This window comes from Mesoplodon mirus (assembly GCF_964341445.2).
Source record: "Mesoplodon mirus genome assembly, chromosome: 17".
In the NCBI taxonomy this organism is placed as follows: Eukaryota; Metazoa; Chordata; class Mammalia; order Artiodactyla; family Ziphiidae; genus Mesoplodon; species Mesoplodon mirus.
In genome coordinates this window covers 5,041,311-5,067,114 of record NC_138993.1, presented here as the reverse complement: position 1 = coordinate 5,067,114, position 25,804 = coordinate 5,041,311, and the positions used below count along the sequence as shown (strand labels likewise).

General features: G+C 48.1%; 2 protein-coding genes across 4 annotated transcripts; one reads left to right on the top strand and one right to left on the bottom strand.

Annotated features, from left to right (window-relative positions):
- The first annotated feature begins 453 nt into the window (after window positions 1-453).
- Window positions 454-14,008, top strand: MTIF3 (mitochondrial translational initiation factor 3). 3 transcript variants are annotated; one of them, XM_082602616.1, is made up of 5 exons: window positions 454-542; window positions 9,727-9,928; window positions 10,030-10,490; window positions 11,799-11,956; window positions 13,753-14,008. In XM_082602616.1, the coding sequence occupies exons 3-5, from the start codon at window positions 10,031-10,033 to the stop codon at window positions 13,969-13,971; spliced, it is 837 nt and encodes a 278-aa protein (XP_082458742.1). In that variant the 5' UTR covers window positions 454-542; window positions 9,727-9,928; window position 10,030; the 3' UTR covers window positions 13,972-14,008. The 3 variants fall into 3 exon arrangements, with proteins under 3 accessions (XP_082458742.1, XP_082458744.1, XP_082458743.1); XM_082602617.1 differs by lacking the exon at window positions 454-542 and adding an exon at window positions 7,196-7,409; XM_082602618.1 differs by lacking the exons at window positions 454-542; window positions 9,727-9,928 and adding an exon at window positions 1,722-1,975.
- Window positions 14,009-14,091: 83 nt separating this feature from the next.
- GTF3A (general transcription factor IIIA) lies at window positions 14,092-25,483 on the bottom strand (the record flags this gene model as incomplete). The annotated part of the gene is made up of 10 exons (XM_082602134.1): window positions 14,092-14,223; window positions 14,836-14,895; window positions 15,934-16,163; window positions 16,735-16,815; window positions 18,330-18,403; window positions 19,388-19,476; window positions 19,851-19,947; window positions 22,851-22,951; window positions 25,136-25,348; window positions 25,430-25,483. The coding sequence occupies 10 exons, from the start codon at window positions 25,481-25,483 to the stop codon at window positions 14,092-14,094; spliced, it is 1,131 nt and encodes a 376-aa protein (XP_082458260.1).
- Window positions 25,484-25,804: the final 321 nt, after the last annotated feature.

Here is a 25,804-nt window from a genome sequence, read left to right as displayed (position 1 = left end):
ACGGGGGCCTTCCGCGCCCGGCGCGGCGCTCGCAGGCCGCCAGTGCCGCTTACCTGGGAACCGACGGGAGCCTCTGCTTCCCGAGTCTGCCTGCTCACCTACAAATGCAGGTGAGCAGTGCTCCCGAACTCACAATAATTATAAAGATGTTTATGAAATCGTTTATTAAGCATTCTATCAAAATAGTATTTTATTAAATAAAAAAGACGTGTATGAAAGCTGTAAGCCTAGTGGGAATACAGCCACACCGTGGTCGGCGCCAACGTAATGGACCGAGGGGATGGGAAGCTCCGATCGCCGCACCACCTGCGGCGGCAGGAGCCAGGTGAACAGCAACTGCCCGCACGCACCTCCCGTCGCCCTCGGCATTTTCTGTCGGAGGACTTTAGGCCGCCGGCCGGAAAAGCGCTCCTCCTCACGTCACCTTTCCTTTAAAGACGCAGGCCGAAGCCCCGCCCACTACGGAAGGTGAAAGGGTCTCACGGCGGAGCCCATTTGCGGGCTCTTTCTGCCAAACCTTACCAGTCGGCGGCCCGGAACAGGTAAAGCTAAAGGCAAGGGGCGCTGCGCGGGTGAGGGGACCTGCGGCGGGAGGACGGGGTCGTAGGGACGTGCCTGCGGAGGACGCGGCATTGCGCTCGGCCGTGTCCTAGTCCCTGGAAGCTCAGTGCCGCCCACCCGCCAGCGGAGAGGCCCTGCAGACCGTGCCGCGGGTTCGGGGATTCGGCCGGGCTGTAAAGCCGTCTTCGAGCCGAAGGTGCTGTCCGCGCACCCCGGAGCCGCAGCACCTAGACCCGCCGTCCACGGTCCTTCAGGCCCCTGGACCTCCCGCCCAGTTATCCCTGTGCACATACGGGCACGCACGCAGGCCGTACGTCGCTACGGCCGGCTCCGGCCCAGGCGCGCCGCGGGGCGGGGCTCGGATGGGCGTGGCCACCGCAGGTGCACGTGACCGGTGTGTTTGGCGGGCGGGGCTCCCCCCCCACTCTCCACTCCCTGGCTCAGCGCGGAGCAGGGGAGGGCGTGCAGGCTCTTTGCACTCTGCGGCCAGAGAAGGTGGCGTAGTGGGGAAGGTCGCTGAGTGATTTGGGATTTCTTGTTTTCCCATTTACCATTTACTAGGCCCCACGGCATAAGACTCCTGAAAGAAGTAAATACATTTTCTTACTGAAGAGCCGCTGTTCCAAGTACAGGTTATGAGAGGCTTCAGTGTAAGGAAGTGCAGAGTGGAGGGCTCTGGAAAATCAGCCACTGTTGACCGTGCCCAGCGCGATGCAGGGAAGGGTAAACCGGATGCGTTCCCTGCTTCACAGAACTTACCCTCTGAGAGAAACAGTAATAAGATAATCACAAAATTATAATCGTGGAAAGATGAGCTGTTCTGTGGACGCACTTAACGCTGAGCTCAACAAGCAGATAGCGGGGGACGGGGAGAGGGGGGGTTGACCAGGGGAGAGCTGGCCTAGTCTGGGAGGTATCAGAAGAACGCCCTAAGACCCCGCTAGGCAGGAATGGAGTTTCCTAAACCAAGGGGAAGAGCACTTCGAGACCGGAAAGGCCAGGGTGGTTCAGGCATAATGGGAGTCTGGAATGGAGTGAGGCCAGGAGGGTGCGAAGGACCTTCTGGCCTCCTGAAAGCTCTTGGCCTTTAATCTTCAGGCAGGTTTAAGGTGGGCGAGCGCTGGGTGCGGGGACACCACCAGCGTTGCAGAGGGGAGAACTGATTGCAGAGCTCATGGTGTAACAGCTTAGTTAGGAGACTGATGGGAATCCAAAGGAGAGATGGAAGATGTCTTAAACTAGGGTGGTGGCAGTGGATATGGAGAGAAGTAGGTGGATTTATGGTGTTCGGAAGTAAGACTGAGGCGGCTTGGTGTTGGATTAGCTGTGAGAGTGCGGGAGAGCAGAAGTGGACAAGACGACGTGGCTCTGGACGGACTGAGATGCTGGTCACTGAGATAGGGAGTTCTGGAAGGTGAGATGACCGTTTAGAAAATTAATATACAGGAATAAGTACAACTTTTAATATTGAGTCTTGAGCTCAGGATTTAAGAGCTTTTCAAAAAATGTTTTGTGGATGGTTAACTTATTTCAGTAAAATAACCAAAAAATAAATTTAAAATTTTATGGCTAAAGAAATGTGGTTAAGTAATCGGCCAAGATATATGTTAGCTTTTTCCAGTGTTTTAATCAGTGTTCTAGCTCGTCAGCAGCTCGTCAGTGTGGAGAGTACTTTGTACAAAACCAGGGCCAGCCAACAGCAACCCGAAGGCTTGGTGACGGCAGTGCTCACCCCGGGCTGGAGTGGGGCGGGTGGGGCAGTGGGCAGGGCAGCAGGCAGGAGGACTTAGTGAAACTCCTCTGGAAGGTGAGAGAGACGATTCTTAAAGTCATCAGAACTGGCAAAATTCATTTCACAAATACTTAGTCCACTAGAATCCGTGTACCTTTTGATTCAACCTCCCTGGAAAGAATAGGTAGCAATATACAGTGTCAGCTATGTAGGAAAGAAAAGCAGGGAGTGAACAAATAATAGAAGTTATTTTCATCTCTTCAGTTGACAGGAGTTTGGTAACAAAGGTGTTGTCAAATTATGTGCTAAGATTTGTACATTTCATTGTATGTAAATGTTGCCTCAAAATGAGAAGAATTGTAAATGAATATTGAACTCTAGTTAATGATATGCATGCTGAGGTGTTTGAGGATGAAGTGTATGAGTGTCTGCAGCTTACTTTGAAATGTATCAAACCATAAATAAAATGGATGGAAAGAGGAAAAAATAGATGGATAGATAAACCAAGGAGAGCAACAGTAGAATCTGGGTGAATGAGTATTGGGGTGTTGACTATACAATCTTTCAACTTTTCTGAACGTTAAACATTTTCGTAATAAAAGTTGGGGAAAGTAGTCCTATAATAGGGAAGAACCTTTGTATTCTAGTTAATCACTAAAGGGATGTTGCCTATAAGCTTAAACTATACATAATGTCCCATCTCTGGGAACCCTGCCTCCAAGGCAAAATAAAGGCCTGGAAGCTAAAATACCTTTGTTCAGATCACAGAAAATATCCAGACCAGGCCCACCTGTGAATGGCTGCAGGGAGGAAGAAATAACACATCCCCTCCAGAGTCTGGCCGGAACCAGGACTTTACTCCCTCCCCTTTTAGTATAAAAGAAGCCTGAATTCTAACTCGGGGAAGGTGGTTCTTTGGGACATGAGTCCACCATCTTTTCGGTCTGCTGCTTTCCAAATAAAGTCACTGTTCCTTGTCCCAGCAACTCGTCTCTCGATTTATTGGCCTGTCATGTGGCGAGCAGCACGAGCTGGACTTGGTAACAGTCCTCAAAGAACGTGGTTCCTTTCAGACAACTGAAGACTAATGTGAAAATATAAAGGATGCAGCCCTAAGCTCACCTGAGAACCACAGCATATGGAAGTACCACATATTTATTTCAGAATTGCCCACTTTATGACTTAATGTTTAAATTATTTCCAGTTCTTATTGTAATATGTGGGTCAAACACTAAAATTACTCCGTTGTGTACATCTGGAATAATGTAATTGACATTTTTTTCTTACATCATCCTGGGACAGCTAGGGATGATGCTGAAGAGGTCCAAGAAGAGGAGTGAGGATGCAAAGTAGCAGGAGTTGCAGGAGAGGAACCACAGCCCAGAGGAGAGAGGGACTCTGGGGACATTTGTCAGTTTGTCCTCCAGTGCTTAGAGGATGTGGAGTTTTTCAATGATCCAATCTCAAGTAAGTAAAGAACAACGAAGAAAAAGAAATCCTGTGTTTCTTTCTAGAATATGGAGTTAGCTCCTGAACTAAAACTACCAATAGATGCAGCTCATACAGCACAGAGTGATTTCAATAAGGTCTGAGTAATCATGGAATCGGAAATGGATATCTCATATTATTAAATTGCGCATTTTAGGTAACTGACTTTAAGATAACTGGCTTTTAAAATATTTTTGGATGTCTCAGAAATGCCAGTTGTGGAGGTAAGGGTAGGAACACTCACGTATTTTGTCAGCTCACTTGTCATTTAAACCGTACAGAAGCTGTGAGTTGGATATTAAGTGAAGAGGTTTGCTTTTCATGATTCCTAGTAAGTGCTTATTTTGACTTAGATTTGGTTCATTCAGTCTGTATATATTTGACAGAGGTATCAAAGACATCTCATCAGAGAAACTGGCTCCCTATTTTGTATCAGCCTGGAAAGGTTAAGGGTAACCCCAGACATCCCAGCTTAAATTACTTGAACCCACTTACGTTATAATGTTTTATTACTCATTTTCTTAACGTCATCTTTTTCTGGGGGGGGTCCCAACCCAGTGGTTGTTAACAGGAGTGGGGTGAGGAAACATCTTGTATTTTGAAAAAAGCATCCCCAGTTGATGCTGGTAGGCTCCCATTTTCTGAGAACCACTTCTCTAAAATAGAGAACTTGTGTTAACTTTTAGCTGTTTTGGTTAACAACAAATTGTTCACATAGTACCTTAAACTGAAACCATCACCATTTATGATGGTAAAACACTTTTAGTCTTGATTTGATGAAAACCAGATGGAGGAAAAAAAAGGCAATTTGCATTAAAAAAAATCAGCCATTAAGTTTGTAAAGTTCCTTACACATAGGCTCCATTTAGACACAGACTTACAACTAATGAAGGGAATTTTTTTAAGATATATAAAGCCAGAGCGCCCGTTTATTAAATTACAGTAAGTGTACAACTTACACAGACTGGGATAGTCATATTGGCATGACTAGTGAACTTTTTCCTCCCTGTAGGTTGTTGATTCTTTAAAAAAAATTTTTTTTAATTATGAAAAAAAATTTAAACATACAGAAAAGTTGAAAGATTAATAACTAAACTCATATAACCATAACATAGATTCTGCAGATTTTGCCATAATTACATTTATATTTTCTGCCGAACCATTTCAAAGTAAGCTGCAGATGTCATGACATGCTCCCTAAGGAGTTCCTAGGGGCTGTTGTTGGTCTTCATTGCTGTGCATGGGCTTTCTCTAGCTGCGGCGAGTGGGGGCTGCTCTTTGTTGCAGTGCGTGGGCTTCTCATTGCAGTGGCTTCTCTTGTTGCAGAGCACAGGCTCCAGTAGTTGTGGCTTGCGGGCTCAGTAGTTGTGGCATATGGGCTCAGTAGTTGTGGCTTGTGGGCTCTAGAGCACAGGCTCAGTAGTTGTGGCACACGGGCTTAGTTGCTCCGTGGCACGTGGGATCCTCCTGGACTAGGGCTTGAACCTGGGTCCCCTGCATTGGCAGGCAGATTCTTAACCACTGCGCCACCAGGGAAGTCCCATATGTCTCCACAGTCTTTTAATTCAAGTTCCCAGGCACACTGACTTTTCTTTTTTTAAGTCTTTTTTTAAGACTTGAGGCCAGTGGTTTTGTCCCAGTCTGGACTTGTCAGACTGTTTCCTTGTAGTGTCATCTCATTGGTTCCTCTCTAGTTTGGCCCCTGTATCCTTGGAAACTAGAAGCTAAGTCTAGAGGCTTGACGCAGTTCAGGTTTAATCTTTTTGGCAGGACTGCTTCATGGAAGGACCATCCATCACATGAAGAGGTGAGTGTTAGACTGTCAGGTGCTGAGTCTGACCTCTGTTACGGGGTGACGGCCAGAGTGCGCATTTCCCGCTTCAGTCTGGAAGTATTCTTTGGGTCACCCTTTGGCACCACTTGAATACCTTGTTTCCTCATCAGCTTTTTACCTAATGATTTTTGCATCCATCTTTGCCTGAGTCAGTGATTTGATTGGAGATGACAAAATGGTGGTTTTCAAATTACTTTTCTTCTCCATGTATTAGCTGGCATTCTCCTCTAAAGAACGCTTTTCTTCATCAACTGGGGCTTACAGTTCTTCTTAAAAAGGTAGGATAAATGCTTAGTTCTTTTTCAATGACCAATTTCCAGAGTAAGGAGTTAGAGTAGCAGTCACATACAGTTGTGGCTAACTATCTTTCTTTTTCATAGATTTTTGCATATTCGGTGTGTGGAAATGAATTTCAGTCACTGATGTTTAAATTATCACGCATTTGGCCCATGGGAGTCTCTTCATGCAATCAAACTGTAAATGAAATGTAAACAAAATGGTAATACTATCAGGGAAACCTGAAGACTGGATATTTGAACATATAGAGGAATGATTATCAGTTGGGATGTGTTACTGTGTTTATTCAAAAGATACAAGAGTCCTCAGCTCTTACTGGAGTGTTTACTGATGACACAGGATTTACTCAGTAGTAGTTCACAGATGCTGGGGTCCCGGGAGTAGTTGCTGGTGGAGAGAAAGCCTGTTGGACCACATGCTGCGAATCAAGGAGCTAAGTGATGGGTGCTTAGGCCTTTATTTTGCTGTTTTTTCTGTACATGCTTGAGAATTTTCCTAATAAGTTTCTCAATTACTTGAATTTATGTTGATGTTTCCGATTCAAATTTCATATCACAGGTTTTTCCCTCTGTTATTTATATTTTATCTATGAAAAGCTTATTTTGAAGAAACAGGTATATCTTCCTCTTTGCTGATCCAAAGCCAAAATTTAGCTAGTGTTGAAGCATAATTGCTGTGTAAGTCAAGAAAATTTAAAGCCTTTTAAAATTTGAATAATAGCAAAGAACCTTTAAAAAAGTAAAGGTAAATATAATCATTTTTAATTATTACATTAATAATTATATAATTATATAATTATAATATATACTTATATAGCATTATATATTTTATAATTTATAGTTTTTATAATTTATATAAATTATAATTTATATAATTTATATAAATTATATAATGTATAATTTATATATAGTTATAATATATAATTATATAATAATTATATATTAATATATTCAATTATTGTTATTATAATTTTTCTACTCTTTACCTTTTCCTCTTCTTGGAAAGTGTTTTTAAAGCTTTAAAAAAATCTACATTATCTTTCTGAAATAGTTTTTATTTTGTAAACAAATAGAATTTATTAAAGTATAAAAAATACTTCCTCCTTATAAAAAATTAGAGAAATAATGGAAATTAGGAAGAATAGGGGAAAGAAAATTACTGTGTCTTCAACCTTAAGGAAACCTCAGGGTTCTTCTTAAATTTCTTTTCATCTTTCTCCTGTGCCTAGTTTGTTTATTCGCTTGTTTTACAAAATCCTACCTATTGAAATAGTATTTTCTATGTAACGTGTTGATAATTCATTACACAGGGCACACTATAGCTTTCGTCTGTAACTGCTAGTTTCATCCTAACTCATAGTGAAATTTGGGACTTGCTGCCGCTGCTCTTCTTCTGAGGATAAATGGAAAAGTCTTCTCCAGTGTCTTCAGACTTTTCTGTTTGGTTTGCCGGCTTCTACCACATGGCAACAAGTATCTGAGTGTCTGTTATTGAACAGTATGTATCTCGGCTATTTAAAACCCAGTTCAGTCCCACTGTGGAACCTTTACAGCATCTGCATCCCCAGTTAATGACCGTCAGGTAACCCATTCATTGTGGATGAAACATCTGGCCGTAGATCTCACTGAGGTTGGTGGACATTTGAAATGCCAGCTGGGAATTTTTTTTTTTTTTTTTGTAAAGCATGGATCATTTTATTCAAGGTTTATTCATAAATCTGACAATATCTTCTCACGATACTATAGAAAAGCACCAGAAGAAAACTGATACAGCGGTATGATTGAATACTCCTGGAAAAAAGGGCCCTAGATTTTGCATAAAGGAAGAAAATATACAGAGGAAAGTTCAATATCTCTAGAATAAAGAGTGCTCTTACAGCACATCTGCGGTGGGGGGCGCTGATGCACCTGACGACCTGGAGATTTGCCCCCAAACACCGCCTGCCTCCTGGCGGTTTCCTTGGGCTCACGCAGTCATTCAGCACGTTCAGTCAGCCCTCCGTATCCACAGGTTCCACATCCGTGGCTGCAACCAACCATGACTGAAAATACTTGAAAAAGAAAAAATTGCTAGGAAGTTCCAAAAAGCGACTGTGCCAGGCAACTATTTATATATCATTTCCATCGTATTAGGTATTATAAGTAATCTAGAGATGATTCAAGGTGTACAGGAGGATGTGCATAGGTTACGTGCGAACACTCCAGCTTTTTATATAAGGGACTTGAGCATCCTCGGAGTTTGGTGTCCGTGCCAGGTGTCCTGGAACCAGTCCCACGTGGATACCGAGGACGGCTGTACGTACTGAGACAGGCTGTAGGCCCTAGTGTGGGGAGCACAGCAGTGAACGAAGTAGACAAGTGACGTCGTCTCATGAAGCTTACGTTCCAGTGAGGAAAGACTGTGAGTGTTCATGTGTAGATCAGTGTATGTCGGCAATGAATCTCTTTAAAAGGCAAGGTCATGAGTTTGAAAGGATGGGATGTGCCGTTGACAGAGTGGACAGGGAAGGCCTCGCCGAGAAGTAAATGAACTGGCATCGTCTGAGGGAGAGAATCCCACCTGGGGCAGGGACTGGGGGCGCCCGGCGTTTACAGGAATGGCAGGGAGGCCCATGCAGTTGGGACAGGGAGCACAAGAAGCGGGGTGGGTGCTGTGGGCAGGGGTGGGTGGGGGCCTGGTCCCGGGGGCTCTGCAGCGAGGTGGGGGCCGCGGAGGGCTGTGGGCAGAGGAGCGTCGCGGCCTGACTTCCATGTTTTAAGGGGCAGCAGCGGGGAGGACTGTCAGGAGGCTGGGACCTGATCCAGGTGAGAGTTGAGGGCGTTTCAGGGGCAGGGCAATAGACAGCAAGGGAAAAGGTGAGGAATGCTTGGATCCTGCCGATTTTTAGAGGGCGAACAATGGGATCTGCTGAAAAAGAAGGGTCAAGGATCACTCAGCTGTTCTGGGCCTGAGCGTCAGAGGGTGTATGTGAGGACAGGACACGGGAGGACACAGTGGGGAGCAGGGCAGGTGGGATGCAGCTCTGGCCGTGCGGACTTGAGGGTGCCCGCTGGGTATCTGCGTGGAGGGCCTGGGTGGGCAGTTAACTCTGCAAGGGTGGCGTTCTTGGGGGGCCTGCAGGTTTGGAGCCAGAGCGACAGACCTGCGGGGGAGGGAGGTGAGAACGTGCGCCTTCCATCACTTTCCATAGTTTGCTGTTCATTCCCCCCACCCATGTCACTGGCCGACGATGGGTGTGGTTGGTGGTGACGGGTAGGAGTGGGATACCCAGCCCAGTGGGATCAGAGCTGGACCAGAGGGAGCTTCCAGTCTGAAGACACGCCCCAGGTGATGCTCGAGCAGGTGCCCCAGGGAGCCTTCTCTGAGAAGCACCGTCTAAGGCACCGCATCCTCTTCTCTCTCATTGACGAGCCGCACACACCTACCTCTCCGAGTTCTTGATTCTCTTGTGCTTCTCAGCAAACCCTAGATGAGATGAACGGGTCCTCTCATCACTCCCTCAGACACTTCTCAGGTCTACCTGTCAAGTGGATGGTAGGAGGGACACTTATTATGGTGGACAAGCAACTAAAAAATCAAAATGCCCCTTCTGAGTGCAGCGTTCATAGCCATGAAGTCAGACCACATGCGCCTGACGCTTTAGCCCACCTCTGGCAGCAGTGCAGCACCTGCCTTGTGAGTGATGGATGTAGTTTATGAGGCCACTTCAATGTCAGGGCATTTCCTTTCTGAGAGTCCCAGTTCTTTCTTCCAGGGGGTCAGCTGTCTTCCTGGAGGGTCCCCTTTCCCATAACCGTGTTCTTACCTTTTGTAGACCGTCAGATGTACTGATAAGTTGTTCATTACGTTCATGAAGAGGTGTTTGTGAGTCCCCAGGGATTCACTATTCTGCATCGTCCTAAAGAAAGCCTTAGGGTGACAGCTGCTTTTGGAGCTGGCACTGTGAGATCCATGGGGAACGGAGTCAACTAAGATAACTTCTAAGTTTCCTGCGCATGGACCTGCAGTGTTCACAGGTGAGGTTCCCACAGGCTCACACACACCCTCCATGTTCCACAGCACCGACCCATGGGAATGAGTGATCAGACTTCAGTGAGCTTTTCTCCCTGCTTTTTAGGATGGCTGCTCTTTTTCTAAAGAGGCTAACATTACAAACTATGAAAACGGACAATACTTGCATTAGAAGACGTTTGGGTACGTACGTCGTACGGAAGACGGCGCTGGCGGAGCCACCCCACACCGCCTCCGCCCCGAGACCGTCCTGCCTCATTCACCCAGCAGCCTTTAGTACTGAAGTCGACCAGGACAAGAGAGGAAAGAAAACAAAGCAGGAAACAGCTTTTCGTAACGTTGGAAGAAAAATTAACGAGCGCATCATTCAGGTGCTGGATGAGAAGGGCAACGACCTGGGCCCCATGCACCGAGCGAACGTCATCAGGCTCATGGCCGAGCAGGACCTGCGGCTGGTGCCGAGGGACCCCGGCGCCCAGCCCCCGCGGTACCAGCTCATGACGGGCACGCAGATCTACCAGGAGCGGCTCCGCCTCAGAGGGATGGAGAGGGCCGAGCCCAAGCCTGGTAGGTACCTTGCTGTCTGCCCCCAAGGTCCTCAGGACTGCAGATCCGCAGCTGAGGTCTGGCATTTGCCAGGGCCCCTGTGACAACAGGCCAGTGAGAAACTGAGACGTCCTTTCACCACCATTTCCAGTGTCTTTTTCGTCCACTTATTTCTATCCCTTTTTTTCTATTTTCCTTTCTACTCTTGTGTCCGTCATGTCTTCCTCTACACCTGTGTAAAATGAGGGGAAAACAAGGTGACCACCACCAAAATAATGGGAACCCTTAAACCCCCGACGGCTGCCTGGCCTCCCAGTGCCCGGCCCGGCACAGTGGCGCATGGGCGTGACGACGCGGACAGGTGGGGCGGGCTCCTGGTCCTGTCCTGGGCCGCTCACCTGTCGGGGCGCCCTCCTCCCCTGCTCCCATCATCTCTAAGGTTGGGGGGGAGGTGTGCAGTTACTCAAACGGAAGCGCTCCCTAACTCTGAAGTGATTCCTGGAGCGTGCCCCACGCCCGTTTCATTACAGTAAGGGTAGGAACGCTCATGTGATGTGCCAGCTCACTTGTCATTTAAACCATACAGAAGCCGTGAGTCGGATATTAAGCGAAGAGGTTTGCTTTTCATGATTCCTAGTAAGTGCTGATCATTATGGAAAACACACTGGGACAGAGGTCAGAAGGCTGGCTCCAGAGCTGCACAGTAAGGCCACGTGTCAATTTCCTGACACCACATTTAACAACAGGGATGTTGACTGGAAAACAAAAAACTATCCACAAGAGGCCAGCTAGGGTGATAAGGACATCAAACTATGTCACATTTAAAATAAAAAGGTGAACAGCCTGAGAAGCTTGGTTCAGAGGGCTGAAGGGCTGACAAGAGAACTCAGACCAGCTGGTAGGAGCTGTAAGGAAGCAAAAAGGTGTTAATAAAAGAATTCCTTTTTAGAAAAATTACTTTTATTTAAAGAAAAAATATAAGAAGAAAAGAAAGCCTAAAGAAAAAATATAATAAACACCTGTTACCCACCATCCAAAATAAGAAGAATAAGGATTAACTGGTTCCTTTTAAAGGACCATTTCTTTGTTCTTTCATCAGACAATGGTAACGATAAACAGAAGCATTCCATATTGAAATACTCTTACTTGGCAGGTAAAAAATTGGTATTTTACCTGTGTCTGTCTCCTGTGTTTAAATGTTTACTGGCATGTGAAACTACCGGACAGGAGGACTTTTAGGGCCCCCGTAGCAATGTAGACTTAGGACGAGCATGTGATGAAGCACAGGCCTCACACAGACTAGCACCAAGTCTCACTCTTTCAAACCAGGACCCACCCTGACAAAGGAACTGACTTTTTCTTCAAATATTGGACAACATGATTTGGACACAAAGAGTAAACAGATTCAGCACTGGATCGAGAAGAAGTATAAAGTTCAAATTACAATAAAGAAAGGGAAGAATACAGAAGAGCCAGAAAACAAAATGGTAAGTAAACGCAGGTGTGACTGACTGCTTGTGTGCTTTTGTTTTCTTTCTGATCTTAAAAATACAACTGTAGGGCCTCCCTGGTGGCGCAGTGGTTGAGAGTCCGCCTGCCGATGCAGGGGATACGGGTTCGTGCCCCGGTCTGGGAGGATCCCATGTGCCGCGGAGCGGCTGGGCCCGTGAGCCATGGCCGCTGGGCCTGCGCGTCCGGAGCCTGTGCTCCGCAACGGGAGAGGCCGCAACAGTGAGAGGCCCGCGTACGGAAAAAAAAAAAAAAAAATACAACTGTAGGGCTTCCCTGGTGGCGCAGTGGTTGAGAGTCCGCCTGCCGATGCAGGAGATGCGAGTTCGTGCCCCGGTCTGGGAGGATCCCACATGCCATAGAGCGGCTGGGCCCGTGAGCCATGGCCGCTGAGCCTGCGCGTCCGGAGCCTGTGCTCCGCAACGGGAGAGGCCACAACAGTGAGAGGCCCGCATACTGCAAAAAAAAAAAAAAAAAAAAAAAAAAATTCAACTGTAGAAAATCTGGGAAATGTAAAGGCAAAGAAAAGTAACTACTAATCCTACCCAGTGACGGTAGTAGCTTTCCAATTTGTTTTTCAAAATGCAAAATTTACACGTTACTTTTTCCATTGTAGCATAAATACTTCGCCACGTGAAACCACTCTAGTTCACAGGGCTTCACTGGTGGCGCAGTGGTTAAGAATCCGCCTGCCAATGCAGGGGACACAGGTTTGAGCCCTGGTCCAGGAAGATCCCACGTGCCGCGGAGCAGCTAAGCCTGCGGTCTAGAGCCCCCAAGCCACAACTACTGAGCCCTGTGCTCTAGAGCCTTCGAGCCACAACTACTGAAGCCCACGCACCTAGAGTCCCTGCTCTGCAACAAGAGAAGCCACCGCAATGAGAAAGAAGCCCGCGCACCGCAACGAAGAGTAGCCCCCGCTCACCGCAACTAGAGAAAGCCCACATGCAGCAGCAAAGACCCAATGCAAAAATAAATAAAAATAAATTTATATTAAAAAAAACCCTCTTTTATAACTTACAGGCTATATGCTATTCTATTTTGCAAATTGTAGAGTATCCAACACTTAAATAGGAAAAGTTAGAAACTTTATGGGTTCATCTTTTAAAGTCTGTTTCCTCTCTATAAAGGCCTATAAGCAACACTCCATATAAAGTCAAATTGTCTTCTAGAAAGTGTCTATCAGTTCACAGTCCCAGGATAAGTCTGTGGAGTATCTACTTTGCTTTTGGAGTTAGACAACTTGCAGCATCTAAAAGGCAGCCTTTATTCCAGCAGTTTTCAACCCTAGTTCCACGTGAGAATGACTCAGGCCTAGGGCCCGGCCCGGCCCAGCCCAGCCCAGCCGATCCAGAATCTCTAGGACTGAGCTGTATTTTTCTAACCACCCCAATGACTCTGTGAATGAGTGCCGGGAACGGTACTGGGCTGACCACCTGGGGGGAGAGGAGGGGTTCTGCCAGGGCCCAAACCCACTGCTTTGCACTTTCTTCGAGAGGGTGGTCTGGGCCAAACATAGCCCCTCAGTGCCATGACGGGATTTAAAACTATCAAGCCTTTAGTGCATTAGCCTAGTTACATGGAGTTTGTGTAACTGCCTGCTTATTGTACAGGTTTCAGTCAACTTAACCCAGGTATGTATGATTCGATTCAGCAAATCCCTTAAACAGCAGCAATTCAAGCATGCTGGGTTTTATGTGTATTAGAGCATTGACACAGGGAAGAATCAAAGATGTTGGTGTTAAATTAGTCTTTGGCTGTTTTCCTTTTCTAGGAGGAGATATGTAATCAAATACTCCAGACTATGCCTGGAATAGCTACCTTCTCATCCAGGCCACAGCTCATCAGAGGGGGAAAGGCTGTGATGTGTGTGCTTCGTCCCTTGAGCCAAAAGGAAGAGAATGAGTGCAGATCAGCTCTGGGGACCCAGAGAGGAGACGCTCTGAACAGAGGAAATGGAAACGACGGAGCATCCAATGCTCTGCACCAGTGATTTTAATAAAAATGTGCTTCTGAGAGAAAGTAACTGAGCTAACTGGTCTGCAGTCCTTCAAACAAAGCAGTCTGGTGTGTACCTGGGGCCAGCATCTCCACCGCGGAGGGCACCTTGCCTTTAGTGCAGTTCAGAAGGCAGTTCAGTCTCCCCGTTTCTGGGCAAAGACACGCCCTGGTCCTGTGTCCTTTTAGGAGGCATGTACCCACTGAGCCGAGAGGCCAGACTCCGTTTTTCACGAGACGGTCTCACCTTTGGGAATGAGGAAGACAGATTACAGGCAGGCCTCTATATCTGTGGGTCAACCAACAGCTTATCAAAAATATTTTTAAAAAAAGAAAAATCCAGAAAGTTCCAAAAAGCAAAATTTGCATTTACCGTGTGCCAACAATTTACATAGTATTTTCATTGTATTAGGTATTGTAAGTAACATAGAGCTGATTTAAGGTATATGGAAGATGTGCGGAGGTTATATGCAAATGCAGCTGACCCTTGAACTTGGGGGGGTTAGGCACGTGGACACCTGTGCAGTCGAAAATCCTCATATAACTTTACTTGGGCACCTGCGGATTTTGGTATCCTGGGGGTTCCTGGAACCAATTCCCCATGGATACCAAGGGACGACTGTAACTCGAATTCAAAATCAAAACTACTGGAATCGTATACTTATTAGGTATACAACTATCACAGTATATACAACAACAAAACTACTGTTGTAAAGTAAGGACGTGAAGTCCACACAATTGCTTTGTATAGTAGTACAGCCTCACACAGTAATAAGTAGTTGAAAATATGCTAAATAGATTGCATCTAGTTTAAGCAATTTATGTTTTAAAATTAATAGCTTACTAAGTCTCAACTTACTTTGAGCTTCATTTTTTTCTTGTCAGGGTCATGCACAACGGCATGCCTGCTGAGGCTCTGCTACAATGAAGGAAAAAGAAAAACAGTTTTATTTGTAAAACACTGCCACTTGGTACTTAGTGTCTGCTAATATGAAAACCCCATGAGTCATTTAAATAAACGGACAGCCTTCTTTCTGTTACATTCTCTTGAGGGATCTGACTTCTACCACTGGAGCAGAACTGTTCCTTAAATCCTGGACTAAAATCACTGCCTTTTCCAAGGACCCAGGTTAGGAATGTATACATTTTCACCACATGCGCCTGTGGCTTCCTAGTTCTTTCATAGTAAGGGGTTTGGGGGGCCAGTTCTGAAAACCCTTCCAAGCTGAAGGAGGTTCTTCTTACTGAATCTGTGTCATCAGCGTCGCCAAACACCAGTGGAAAATCTGACCCAAGTCCTGCTGTCTTTGGCTTGAACACTGACCACCAGCAGTTTCGTGGTTTTCTCTCGGTCTGGGCTGTGCTAAGCCAGCCTCTCCCCCACTTCAGTCTCTACCATTGTTCACACGAGTGCCTGTGAGAGCACCAACCAGGCGCAGGTCCTCGAAGCCGCACGGGCCCCTCCACCTGGGTCACGGTCTCCAAGTCTAGATGAGTGTCCCGAAGCTCTAAGGTCCCCCATGTCCTTGTCTCTTGCTCCCCTTCTCAATCCCCAGATGATGGCGGCCCAGAAGGACACCCCAAATATCAGCAGACTCATAAATAATAAGCACATGGTACCAGAGGCCACTGGGTCTCAAATTCCATCACATAAGAATCACCTGGAAAGTTTGTTAAAACAAAAATGACTGGGCCCATTCCCAAAACTTCTGATTCAGTGGGTCTGGAGTGGAGCCTGGATGGGCATTTCTCGCAAGTTCCCTGGCGATGCTGAGGGCCAGACTGAGCACCACTGGCAGGGGCGAATCTGTCTGTTCGCAGAGTTTGGTGGAGAACCACTCCTGCTGGAGCAGGAATGAAGGGCCGGAGTCTCCCCCAGCCTCCCCATCTGCCGCCTAGAGCCAGGCTCCCTGGAGCCCAGCAGCCCCCAAGGACGGCGCCCGGGCAGGGTGCTCACCTTCATGGCAAATGTCTTGCCGCAGCTGGCGTGCTCACACACAAACGGGCGCCGCTCCTCGTGGAACGAGAGGATGTGGCTCTGGAGGTTGAACACGGTGGTGTAGGTGCGGCCGCAGCCTTCCCTGGGGCACCGACACATGTCCCTCTCTGGGGCGTGAATTCTCATATGCTGCTTCAGGAAATCCTTGCGCTTAAACGTCTTCTGGCACACGTCACATGTTATGTCCTCTGCGGGAGCAGACAAGCAAACTGAGCCCACTTCCCAGGTGTTACCATACAGGAAAAACTAATATGGAATATATCAAGCGACATATTCGATGCCCAAAACCTTATGAGGACACATAGATCAGAAATCTGAGAGGAAACTAACTCCAGTTTTTACTGCTTGAAAGTAGGCCTCAATTTTTCCAAGTTCCTACATGACATGAAATCCCTGTTTTCGTATGCAAGCAGCTGGGGTTCTCCCCCCGGGGGCGCAGCAAGGGGAGGGAGTTAAACGGACCAGTTTTCTTCCGTGTCCCCCAACACACAGGGCACGCTTCCCACACTGCCCCGCAGACACCAGCCAGTGCCTCCCCGGAGGCCTCACCTGCCCGAGCCTTTAAAATGTGTACAGGCCTTGGCCCAGGACCACGGATCTCTGCTCACGTGTCAAACAGCTGAGGTACCCAGCACTTAACCAGACATACTATAGAAACTCTGTATTTTCAAGTGCATATTTAATGTTTCACCCTTTAAAAGCACTCAATCAGTTCCACAGGGGCAGATATTTATATCGTGCCCCTCATGCCTGCCTTACCTTTATGGGCTTCTCTCACATGTTTCAGAAGCTCTGTCCATGTTTTTGCCACAAAAGAACATTCTTTTTGACACATATAGCCTATTTCAAAAAAAAACAAAAAAACACAGATTGGTGTGTTGCCTTTTGTGAATACTCGGCATAAACACCGATCATAATTAGATTGAAAAGAAAATAATTATCATAAAAAAGCAAATTATCAAAAAAAATTAGACTGCAAGATAGCTATGAAAACTAAAAAGTTTATTTTACAGTAAAACCAAACAACTGCATGTCAAGGTCCTTCATATAGGCTCTCCCTTCAGCAGGGCTTCATGAGGAGGCCCTCCCTCTCCTGTTCTCAGTGGGTTGGGTACACAGCCCAGGGACTCCCAGCTGCTGTGATGCCCCCCCAACCCCGCCTCCATGGCTCAAGGCCCCTTTCCCCTCCCCCTGCTTTAGCTTTGCCTCTTTTTTTACTCAGCTCTTTGCCCTGGATAAACCACCAAGGATAGCCGTGCCCACCCCCAGCTTCCTGTAGTGTCAATATCTTGTAAATTTCATGCTGCAAAAAAGAACTAGGAAGCAGCAGCTAAGGGAAAAAAGAAAACAAGATTCCAGAGAAAAACTCCCTGATCAAAAATGGACACTGTGCAAAGCACTTGAACTGCATTAGTCAGTGTAACAGTCAGCCTGAGCTTCACCCAATTAAATACCAGACAGAAACTAAAAGACTCAACTACTAGTCCCCTCTTAAAAAAAAAGGGGGGGGAGGGACTTCCCTGGTGACGCTGTGGTTAAGAATCCACCTGCCAATACAGGAGACACAAGTTTGAGCCCTGGTCCGGGACGATCCACAGGCTGCGGAGCAACTAAGCCCGTGTGCCACAACTACTGAGCCTGCGCTCTAGAGCCCACGAGCCACAACTACTGAGCCCATGTGCCACAACTAATGAAGCCTGTGCGCCTAGGGCCTGTGCTCCCCAACAAGAGAAGCCGCCGCAAGGAGAAGACCGCGCACCGCAACAAAGAGTAGCCCCCGCTCGCCGCAACTAGAGAAAACCCGCACACAGCAACGAAGACCCAATGCAGCCAAAAATAAATAAATAAACAAACAAATAAATATTTTAAAAAGTCATATAAATTCTAAGGCTTGGGAAACTGGAATATGTTTCAAAAATCCTTCATGGAAACAGAAGAGATTCAAGCTGTTGGCTTAAGTCTTTCCGAAAAAAGTTACAATCTGATTACTCCAAAAACCTCAAACTATAATCCAGGTCCTTTGAATGCCAACAAGGAAAGGAAAGAGAAGAGGTTAAAAGCAGCTGAAGCAGCAAAGCCACAGCTCGAGTTCCAACCCTTTCACAAGGAAGAAGCATAAGCAGGCACGGCTGTAAACAATAAACGTTAACTCTCAACAGCAACAACAGGGAGTGGAAGGACAGACACGACACCCAGCACCTCTTTGGTCAAGAGCATAAAACCTGAACAAGCAGATGGAGCCCCTGCCCACGCAGTTTCAGCTTCTCGGGATGACCACAGACTCCAGCAGTCAGAGAATTAAACAAACACGCTCTACTGCTGGTGTGCCCGTCAGAGCAGGCACCAGTACGCACCCTCGTGGACCTTCCCGTGTCGCTTCAGACTGCTGGGGGAAGCAAAGTGTTTTCCACATCCTTCATGGGTACACCTGAGTCAACAACACATGAGCGTTAGCTGATCCGTTTTCAGACAGAACTGCACTTAAACAGTATGTCGTCCTCATCCTGCCAGTCTCCTCCTCCCACAACCAAACCAGTCATAAAAATAGGATTTCAAATTCAGACCTAGTTGTAGGTGAAATGCAAGTTACTTCACCAGCCTTGGGCAGAACAAACTGAGAGAAAAAAGTCATTACTTTTTTTGTGTGTGTGCTTATGTGATCAAATTAAACAGTTTTCATCTTTATACCTCTGAAAATATACCGTTTTCATGGCAACAGAAAGATGGCTCGGGTAAACACCTAAGTCATCCGGAGTCATTTGTGTCTAGTTTTTCTAATGATGTTGCCATGGGATGGTGTGAAAAGAAAACACAGCAGCAGACGCATGGCCTCTGGGTGCCCCTTCTGCGCTCAGGCCACCAGCGGCACAGGAAGAGGCGGCAGAGCTGCAAGCAGGGACAGGCACTGTCACGGCCACAAGTCCCAGGCAGGGGACAGCCCAGCCGCGCACAGCGCCAGCCAGGGCTCGCAGGACAGCCATCAGCAGGTGCCCTTTGCGGGTGTCTTCCAACATGTCCAGTCACCTCTCCCCGTTCTCCTGAAACCCTCTCTGATGCAGGCTAAGCCCAGATAGCTTTGTTCTACAGGAAAGGAATACTTAGCATCTTCATAAGGACATTTCACACCATTGAACAGGCTCTATTGAATAGTTAAGACATAACCCTTCCCTTCAAGCTTAACCACAATTGTACTAATTTCACAAATTATTCTGAAACACATCAAATCTTTCTTTTAGAGAAACAAAAGCACAAACTTTTGAAATGCCCCAATACATAAATGGGCATACACTGTACAACTTAACAGGAAAATGTTGATTAAGAAACTGTTTCTGAGCATTGGTATGCAACCTATGCATTTTAATCTTATCCCCACCTGAACTTTAAGAGGTTTTCACCCACGTAAAGTACCTACTTGAACGGCGGTTCGTTGGTGTGCTGGCACTGATGGATTTTCAGCTGCTGATGCTTCTTAAAGGTCTTCTTACAACCTTCAAAACTGCACTGTTTAAGTAAAGGTTTGTTCGTTTCAAAAAAAAAATTCAAGAACAGTTCATAACAGAATCCTCTCAAGATAAAAATATCGCAGAAATTACATACTTGCTACTTTCACCCATTTAGTTACTATAAAATTCAAGAAGCTTTGAAGAGTAACACATATGAAACAGCAAAAAACGTTTCACTTGGGGTAGTCTACCAATAATATACTTTAATTAGCAAAAAAGTTTGCTTTCAAAATAAGCCATTATTATGATAGCTAGTGTCAAACTAAATTCAGATATTTGACAGACAAAATTTGGTTGATGAAAATTTTAGACACACAGGCAATAAACATAAAAAAAGTCAGAATTTAAGCATATAAAATCATTCATACTTACTACATATTGTTTTTGCTGGTTTTCATGTTTGCGTTCAAAATGTTTCTTCAAGTTTGATTTTGTGTTGAACTTCTGATCACAGCCACTAGCTGTACAACTGTTAGGAAATTGTATAAACCAAAATATTAACAAACAAAGGGAAGAGAAATTTTAAGATGTGTACATCCTCCCACTTTATAAAAGCTAATTATTCCAAAGTATAATAAAAAAGTCTTTAACAAATTCCAAAGTGTTAAGCCATACCACATAATGCCTCTCAATTTGACGTGATTATATATAACGAGAGATGCATTTTCTTGTTAGGCTTCTGAAATTAAGCACAGTGTAGCAGACATTATACAGTGGGCAGAGGGAAGACGAAAAACACTAGTTCCAAAAGTCTAAACCCTGCTGAGACTTAAATCATGCTTAAGTTAAACTGTTCTCAGTTTAGAATCTGATAACTTTAATTTTGCTTGAAATGTCTCTACAAACTACATTTCCAAAAAGACCTCAAACAAACAAAACAAACAAACAAAAAAACTGGTTTCAGCTTATCATTAGAGGTAAAAAACAGATATTTACAGAACCATAAACCATTAGGCCCTGTGACATATCACCAAGCCGGTGTAGTTCCCCTTAATGAGTGCTTCTACATCTTGACCTTGAATTATCTAAATTCTTTGTGATTTTTAATATGTGCTCTTTTTGTGATGAGTTTTCACAAGCCGGATGGATGAAGCAGGACTTCCTTTACAAGCCCTCATCTTACCCATCATGCACCGATAAACCCTGAATAACACTCCTGTCAGGCACCACGCTATCCACAGGGACAGGCAGAAAAAGCTGGAGACCAACAGTGCAGGGTGACAGTGGGAGAAATGCCCAGAGGCCCACTGGAAGGATACAAGAGGGGTGCTGTGGCAGAGACCACCCACCCCAAGTTCCAAGACGTGCTATTTCTGACCTCAGGAACAAAATGCTGACTTTCAGCTAGGTTCACAGCCAACAGAGCTTCTTCCAGCCTCCCTTGTAATGAGGCGTGGTCCCACAGCTAAATTCTGGCCCATCCTGCTCAGCTCCCACAAGGTGTCTAAAAAGGGGGCACACCTCTTTTGCCCCTCCCTCCATCCCGGTGGCAGGAATGCTTATGTGACAGCTGGAGCTCCGACAGCCATCTTGGACCATGAGGACTGCAGAGGAAGTTAGGAAGAGCCTCTCTCCACCTCGGCCTTTCTGCATCTTAGTTATGCAAAAGAAACAGAGACTACCCTGTTTAAGCCTCTACTGGGCTGAGTTTTCTGTCACTCTTGACTTCAATCCTGACACAGACATCTAACCCAACACCACTGTGGGGCAGGACGGGCCAGGAAAGTCCTGCCAGGGACCAAACAGCAGAGGCAGGGGGCGTGAGACACCCTGGCAAAGTTGGGGGTGGGAGTGCTGCTGCCCAGTTAAGAAGAGCTGGACCACCACTTCCTGTCAGAGTCCAGCAAACGGGGCAAGGCCACAAAAGTGCCCAGGCACGAAGGTCACTACATAAGCAGTGCTCAAAACCACTACCCAGTTTTAGGAGGGAGGCGGTCTGGAGGGTGACCTGAGAGAAGGCCAGGGAGACAGCCTTCAAGTGAGGCGTGCAGGCCAGCGCCTGCACGCAGACACCGGCAGCTGGGGGAGGGGAGAGGCCCTGAGGGGTAAGGGCAGCCCTTGCAGACCTCCTGCTGTGGAGGGCGGGAGGGAAGTACGAGGAGTCCTGCGGGTCAGCAAGCAGGCAGTGATGCCGCCTGACAAGAACGAGACCAGAGACAAAGCTTGTGGACTGTCAGCGACCTGGGCCCCATGGAACCAGGGAGACAGCCAAATAACGCCGCCCAGCAAGCAGCTGGACTCGGGGATCTGGCGCTAACGAGATGGATCTGGGCTGGAGAGCGAGCCGGAAGAGACAGTGCAGTCGTCCTGCTCCAGCAGGAGGAGCCCTCGCCGTTCTCTCCAACCCGCGCATCCATATCCAGCCCCATTTTTATTTAAGACTTCGTTTTTTAAATAGTATACGGTCACTTAGCTCAGAAACCAAAAGCGTGGAAAGGGACACAGCTGCATGGTTCCTTCCACCCCTGCCCCTCCCCACCCAGGACTCCCACCACTGCCAAGACAGGCAACAATGCCCTTTAGTTTTGCTATGTAGCTTTTAGGATTTCTTTATACAAACAGAAGCAACTATAAATAGAGGACTTCTTGTCTACCTCCCCTGCTCTTTTTTACACACAAACAGGTAGCCCGAAATACACCCTCTTCCAAACCTTGGTTTTTCAACTAATAAGCCCCAGAGATTTTCTTAGTTTCACAGGGAACACCTGCATTCCTTTTTCCCGCTGTATAGTATTCCACGGTGTGGATATACTTTAACTGCTCCTTCCTGATAAGCAGGCGGGCTGCTCCCATCTGAGACTTAACAAGCCCTCCAGGTGATTCTGATGGACCCCAAATTTGAGATCCACTGCTTTAAAGTAGCTGATTTAAAAGAAAAGCAGTAATATCTACCTTTTCAGAGATAATGAGCAACTCCATCAGAGAAGAATGAAATTAACACTGGCATGGCAGAGGAGTGGGGGCTTAATTGAAAGAAAGAGAAGGTAAACTGTTAAAGCTCTACTTCCTCCTGCCTAGGTCTCTTAACCCAGCAGCTGATTGGTTCGTAAAGACCCTGAGGATGCGAGCCCAGAATCTGCCAGGGAACCATTTTCCATCTGGTCTGAACTTTAGGAGGTTGATTTCCCGTTTAGGATATACTTGAAAGGGAGACGAGGGGATGCAAACTCAAGACAACTTCTGATGAACGCGTCCCTGAAGTTATCACACGCAATGACCCACAAGGCCCCAGACACTCTTCGCACATTCCAAACCCTGTCTCAGGAGATGCAGGCGAAAGCAGCTCCGCTTTCTTCACCTCGAAGGTCATCAGCCAATTTTCTGTGCCAAACGCCACCCACTTCAGAGGCCTGAAGACAGATCTCTACTTACACAAAGGGCTTTTCTCCGGTGTGAACCAGGGCGTGGCGGCTGAGGTGCCAGTCCCTGACGAAGGCCTTGTTGCACCCGTCATGGTCACAAACAAACGGTCTCTAGCAGGAAGGCGACAAAAAGCACGTCAATCCTGCCTGCGTCAGTGGCTCTGGCGTTACTTTAAGCCCTAAACTATCTGATGGGTAAAGCCGTGGACTCTGTCTGTAGAGGTGGTTTCCACCCAGTAAGTGCTGAGCACCTGCTACAGGAGGCCAGGCAAGGATCTCCCGCCTGGGGTTACACGACAACGGAAAAGCCGCAGCTGCTCACAGAGCTGCTGCAGCAGATTCTGTTCTAGGAATACCGTGTGAAACTGGCGGGCAGCCTTCACAGGAACCGTACAGTGTTGTGAAGCTGCTCCTAGCCTGCACCAGGCTTCAGCAGCGACCCCCTTAAAGACTTTCTGCCAGCTCTCAGCGCGGCCTGCGCGCACTGATCCTCTCCTCCCGCACAGCATCTCCGCATCCGTTCAGAGCCCAGGGCAGGCGGTCTCATCTGGACAAGCCCACTGTCTGCTCAGAGAACACCGGGCACAGCTACAGAAGTGTGTCACATCCGAGGAAGCTCACAGGTGCCCGGACACACACAGCTCACGGCCCGAAGTGCAACCACCACGTGGGACCCAGCAGTTGGGAGGAAGGGCCTCCACTCTGAACCCATAGGAAAAGCCAAAACATGTCCCCCGTATAACCAGTTCTGTGCACTTAACTATGGAAAACATGTCCCAGAACAGTCCAGGAAGGAGGTACCAAGGCCTCAAAGGACGCTACTGGTAGCAAAGCAGGTGGACAGGAAGACAAGAGCTGCGTTACCAGGGCAGGTGCACAGAACTCTGCACAGCCCGTCATGGAGGACGTTCGAAAAATATCTGTCAAATTAATGTGAGATTTGGGATGACATGACTCCAAGTTTTCTAGCCTGTGTGAAGGAAGCTGGGAGTGCCAATATCCTAAATACAGCCCACGAGTCTGAAAGGAAACGTAAGGTCTAGTCTGGACATCCTGGTAGCAGGGCCCAGAATTTAGGGGGGTTGAACGGGCGAGAGGAAAGAGAGGGAGGCGAAGCATAAAGCATGACATGAAGGAAGCCAGTCACAGGGTAAGAAGAAGCCAAGAGAGTGGGGCAGGTGGAGAACCTTGAGGGCGGGAGAGGAGCCAGGGGAAAGGGTCAGTGAGCGGGACAAGGCCCCGGGGAGGGAACGGTCAGCCTTCAAATGCTGCAGGGGTCAGGGGGACGGGCAGCGTGAGGACACACGGAGGAATGACCTGAAAGGCAGGAAACTGCTGGAGCGGAGGCAGGAGCGGCAGCACCCCGGTTAAGGGCCTTCAGCTGAGGCCCTGAAATGCCAGACTCGGCCAAATCCCGGGAAGCTCGGCCAATTCCTAGGCCTCCATGAGCCGCCCTTTGCTCACCTGTCACCTTCCAAAGGCTTCCTATTGCGCTCAAAACAAAACGCAGGCTCTAAACCCACTGGTACCCTGGCCTACAAATGACCCTCCAGGCGTGCCCCTCAGGCTCCCCTTGAATGGTTCCCCCACCCAATCACATTGGCCGGCATCCACCCCCAGGACCACACGCTCCTCTGGCAGTTCTCTCTGCCCAGGCTGTTTCTCCCTCAAATGTCTGCAGGGCTGGGACCTTTCCTTTTCATTCAGGTCAAGAGAAAGGCCTCTCCCGACCACCCTCCTGCAGCCCTCTCTTCACTGCGTCGCATTCCTACTTATTCCGCTGTCCTCCCGCTTAAAGCATAAGGTCCCTGACGGTAGAAGCCTTGCCTGTCATAACTGCTGCTCTCCGGGCCAGGACGGTACTGAACTATGAATGAACGAACACATGCTGCTTGCAAACCTCCAGTGCTCTAAAGTTCTCCTCTATTCCGGTCCCAGGAGGCGGGGCCTTTTAAGGCAGGTTGGGGGTGGGCGTGGGAGAGAGTATTCCAACCTTGCAAATATTTACACGTTATGGGGACGTGGTGACTGGCCACCACTCAAGGTCAAAGAAGGGGAAGGTGTTGCTTAGTGAGCCCTGAGCCCTCTCGGTCCTAGAACTCCGTGTCTACCTCCCCAGTCCTTCCCTGCCCTAAGGCATGGCTGGGTCGCTTGTGCGGTCCCGGGGGCCAAAGCTGAACGCGTCTGCGCACCCACGCGCGGGACCTTCGAGCAGCGCCCACCTGGCGCGCACCGCACCACTAGTCCCCGGCCTGGACGCCACGCCCCCCGCGGCCACGCCTTCGGCCTCGTTACCTCCCCCGTGTGCTTGCACAGGTGCGCGTCTAGTTTCCAGGCCTTGTTGTAATTGGCGCTGCAGTCGGGGAAGGAGCAGATGAACCTCTGAGAGGGCGCCGGGGGCGGCGGGGCTAAGCTCTCGCCGGCCGCGACGAACGCGTCGGCGATGGTCAGGGACGACACCGCCTCGGCGACAGAGGCCGGCGGCTCCAGGGTGCCCGGGGTCAGGCACTAGGCCACGTGCTGAGCCACGTGCCGCGAACCGAGGGCGACCGACCGCTCCGGGAGATCCTACGCGCGGTCCGACTGCACTTCCGGTAGCGCGGCCCGGCGGGGCGGGGCTGGAGCGCCGGCGCAGTCGCGCATGCTCCGAGAAGCCCCTCGCCGGCCCGCGTTCGCGCATGCTCTGAAAGCTCCCCGCCCCTCCCGCCCTGGGGCAGGAGCGGAAGCGAGGAAAAAGTGGCCAAGCCCTCATCCTCCCCCCCAGCAAAAGGTGCCCGCGAGTCGCAGGCCTTGTGATGGACCCCGAGGCGACTGTTAAATGTGTTCCCACCCGCATAGCACAGGGAGATCAGCTCGGTGCTTTGTGACCGCCTGGAGGGGTGGGATAGGGAGGGTGGGAGGGAGACGCAAGAGGGAGGGGATATGGGAACATATGTATATGTATAACTGACTCACTTTGTTATA